Raw genomic sequence first — 4,368 nt, forward strand, 5'->3', positions numbered from 1 at the left:
CATGGGATAAAACCGGACTCTCTGAATATGGCGGACAATGAGGGCTGCTGAGAAGCCAAGGACAATGCCACTGGGTTTTGATCCTACTTCATGTTCTGGCTTTGTGGGAGCCTAGCCAGTTTGGATGTCCACCTTCCTAGACCAGGATGGAGCGGGGAGGACTTTGGACTTTCCACAGGGCAGGGAACCCTGACTGCCCCTCAGACTGGAGAGGGAGGGGGAGAGGAGTGGGGGGAGGGGGAGAGGAGGGGGGGGAGGAGGGGGTAAAAGGGAGACGGGGAGGGAAATGGGAGGCGGGGAGGAGGCGGAAAAAATTTTTTTCAATAAAAAATTATATTTAAAAAAATCCTCATATAGAGACCATTTATTGAAGACAGAGCGCTTTTTATTATCCCCTGCACCTAAAAATATCAAAATGTCCTAAAGCACTAAATGAAAAAGGAAAAATAATTCTAATTTAGATGGTTAAGCTACCTTCATTCTGGACAGTTCACGCACCAAAAAGCACCATAAAAATGTCATTTATCAAGTCAGTAATGGTGGCACATGCTTGTGCTTCCAGCACTCGAGAGATAGAAGCAGGAGGATCAAGAGCTAAAAAAAGTTCAATTTTGGCAATATAGTGAGTTTGAGATCAACCTAGACCACATGAGACCCTGTCTCCAAAGGCTAGGCAGCCAACCAACCAACCAAACAAGTCCAGGCCACTTTTCAAATCTCCACATCAGGAAAAAGAAAACGTACCAAATTTACTAAAAATTTCAATGTTGTAGTACCTGGGTTGCATATTTTAACTATTTTATTTTTTAACAGTTCATCAGTAATAGTAAGAATAGGCTTCTGCTTGTATTTATCAGTGAGTGATATTTCATAATCTTCCATCATGGAAGCTTCACGTTTTCCATAACTAAAATTTAAAAGCAAAGATGTATAGAATGTCTGTCTGTGTTTGATGTTGTACAAAAATCTCGATGTGAGTAAAAAGTGGAGCTTCTAAGGTATCTAACATATCAAAGTGGATACTGGCTGCCAGGTTCTCCTTACATCCCTCAGTCCCTACCTGTTACTGGGTCCTCCTGGCTGGCACACCCCACCCTCTAACCTGAACTCTCCAGCTCAGGGACTGGGCTGCCCTTCCGTATATACTACAACCATTCTTGGTTACTTACTTTTTCTGTGTCTTTGGGTCTCCTAGCTGTTGCACTTGGTTCCTCTCTCTCCCCCATCTCCCATTCCTTCCTCCTCTTCCCACAAGGCCCAGCTCAGCCTAGTCAGAACCACTCAGGACTCTCTGTGATGTCCCTGCCTCTGGCTATACTCTCCCATATATCTAGGATAAACTTTTTCCTCCACTATAAAAAAAAAAACCTCAGGACCGCGAGGGGTGCACCCATACACTGAGACAATGGGGATGTTCTATCAGGAACTCACCAAGGCCAGCTGGCCTGGGTCTGAAAAAGCCTGGGTTAAAACCGGTCTCGCTGAACATAGAGGACAATGAGGACTACTGAGACCCCAAGAACAATGGCAATGGGTTTTTGATCCTACTGTACCTATTGGTTTCGTGGGAGCCTAGGCAGTTTCGTGGATGCTCACCTTACTAGACCTGGATGGAGGTGGGTGGTCCTTGGACTTCCCACAGGGCAGAGAACCCTGATTGCTCTTTGGGCTGACGAGGGAGGGGGACTTGATTGGGGGAGGGGGAGGGAAAGGGGAGGCAGCGGTGAGGAAGAGACAGAAATCTTTAATAAATAAATAAATTTTAAAAAATGAGTTTCTTAGATCCTAGAGATTCTGACTTAGCAAGTCGGAAATCTGCCTAGGAATCTGCATTTTCTCATTCTAGGTCATTCTGGTGTGGGTGGGGCTAGAGACCATTTCTGGAGAAGTGGCTCTAGAGTCTGATGAGCTATGTAACCGTGTGATCAAACTACTGTCTAGTTCCTCTCCAGTCACACCGCTGTCACCAAGTCTTCTTCAACTGAGATCAAAGGAATGACTTGATGGCTTGATAGCTTCAAATACATTCAAAATTATCCTCGGTTGTGACAGTTGTTGTTCAAATCCTTTTATCTGTTCGTGAAAACCTGCCTTCAGTTAATGACTGTGTAAGGCCGTGTTTCCTTTGACAAGAAAATTCTTTTTAGATAGTGTGGGGCTACCTATTCATCCAGCTTTGAAATCCAAAGTAAACTGCAGGAACATGCCTGCCATCTTGGGACTTTGGAGGAAGACACACACAGGAGGCTCCTTGGGACCCACTAGGCTGCCAGGCTAGCCAGCTGGTGAGTTCCAGGGATACCCTGTCTCAAAAAACTCAAGTGGAGAAATGATTAAAGAAGACAAATGATGGTAACCTCTGATCTCTCTGTATATGCTCACATACACGTGCACCCCCTACACACTAACATGCACACAAATCGGTATGCACACAGATAATTCAAAGGCTCCAAGCCTACCATCATTATAGATCAGAATAGTGATGAAATCATTTGGGATGAATAGTCAGGCACATTATGTATACATTACTAAGAGTTGCTGGAGTGACAAAGGGAAGGGTTGGATGTAGATAAATATCGAGCTGTTTGGACAATCATTGTATACTATAGTCTGTTTTGATGAACACCACTACCCATTGCTGCTGCTTGTCTTGCAAAATAAGTTTAGATGTGTGTGTACAGGCAAGATTTGAGACACCTTCTAGTGAATTATCGACTGCCTTTGAGTAGTTTGTTTCTTTCATCACCAGCACTTTGAAGCTCAAAGAAGAAAGGAGGGTGCTGTGCCAGAGAATGCTTTTGCTTCCAGGGCATGAGCACTGGACCATCTCTACAAAGGAGGCTGGACCATCTCTACAAAGGAGGCTGGACCAACTCTCATAAATGAGGTACAGGGAAGAACTACTATGGGATCTCTTTCCTTCCTTCTTTCTTCCCCCTCCTCTCTTCTTTGTTAGGGTCTCACAGAAAAGAAGGGAAGTGTGGCATAATGTATTGCATGCTAATAATTGTTCCTTGAGTTCTTACAGCCATGCCATTAGTGGATAAATTATGCTTCTCTGTCATACTGGCTTTGAGGTTAGCCACATAAATTCAGAGCCGAGATTCTACAATGAAAATGTCTGTCAAACCCTTCTATATTCTTGTCATCTAATATGAGAAGAACATGCCTTGGTAGCTGCTGATTCTAACATGAGACAGAAGTTCCTCATGCCTCGATATGATGTGAACAAAATCTATGGCAGAGAAGTCATAGACAATTCATCAACTTACAAGTAATAAAATTAATACTTGGGAAAGCCACTAAGATTTAGGGGATTTCTTGTTATGCAGCAGCTTCATAACATTAGCTGACTAATACATGAGGGTAGCTGCTCCTTACTTAGGGCTCACTTCTTGCCAATACCATTTATACTAGCTCCTTTGTGCTACAATATTTCCTTCTATAAAGGATCTTAATATTGTCATTTTTTTCATGAAGCATCATCTCTGAGAGGGTAAAAACCAGAGCTAGTAAGTGGCTGGGCCAAAAATTCAAATTTATAGATGCTCGTGTTCACATATGGCAATAATTCCATGGCTTTTGCCTAACTTCCTACCCTTTACATTCAAGATTACAGCAGCAGCGACCATATAAAAACAACCTCACTATTTTCTAGAGGCATTTACAGTCCAGCTACTCATTGGGGCACTTAGTCCTATTTAGTTCTACTCTAGATTGAGTCATAGCCTGCCCGTGAGATTTGTGATGGTAAAGTCCTCATTTTGGAAAGTATTGTACTTTAGAAACCACAGAAAACCTTAAAATAGTCTGTAATGGTTTGTGGTTATAGGTAGAAGAGAAAAGGTACCAGATAAACAGGAGTTGAGTCGGCGCTGTAAGGCTCTTCGCTGAGATGACTGACAGGGGGGTTGACCAGAGACTGAATAAGGAACTAAACTTCTCCGTCTGTGAAGAAGATTTTGAGAATGGAGGTCAGATGACAGCACAAGGCACCAGAGAGGTCCAGAGCCCAGCGTCTGAGAGGGATGAGGATGAGGAGATGGAGGATCCCAAGTCTCCCCCCAGAGATGAACGTTATCCTTCTCAGAACAGAGACATAGAAAGTCCAGGTCCCAGTGTGTGGGTACCCCCCTCGCGGTCCTGAGTTCCTTGCTCGTGCTCTCTCTCCTTGTGCTCCTGATTTGGACCTTGAGATTTCAGTCCGGTGCTCAAGTGTATGGGTTTTTGATACTACTGCATCTACTGGCTTTGTGGGAGCCTAGCCAGTTTGGATGCTCACCTTACTAGACCTGGATGGAGGGGGGAGGACTTTGGACTTTCCACAGGGCAGGGAACCCTGACTGTTCTTCAGACTGGAGAGGGAGG

At 44.2% G+C, this 4,368-nt stretch overlaps 1 protein-coding gene across 1 annotated transcript in view; it reads left to right on the forward strand.

Moving 5' to 3' along the window:
* The first annotated feature begins 3,895 nt into the window (after window positions 1-3,895).
* Window positions 3,896-4,368, forward strand: part of LOC126515053 (wee1-like protein kinase 2) — a 2,137-nt gene continuing 1,664 nt past the window's right edge. The window contains 1 exon segment of the mRNA XM_050164401.1: window positions 3,896-4,140. Within this exon segment, the coding sequence (XP_050020358.1) occupies window positions 3,896-4,140 (245 nt within the window).

Source organism: Alexandromys fortis, unplaced genomic scaffold (assembly GCF_014885135.2).
Source record: "Alexandromys fortis isolate MF-2015 unplaced genomic scaffold, M_Fortis_MF-2015_v1.1 scaffold_147, whole genome shotgun sequence".
Classification (NCBI taxonomy): Eukaryota; Metazoa; Chordata; class Mammalia; order Rodentia; family Cricetidae; genus Alexandromys; species Alexandromys fortis.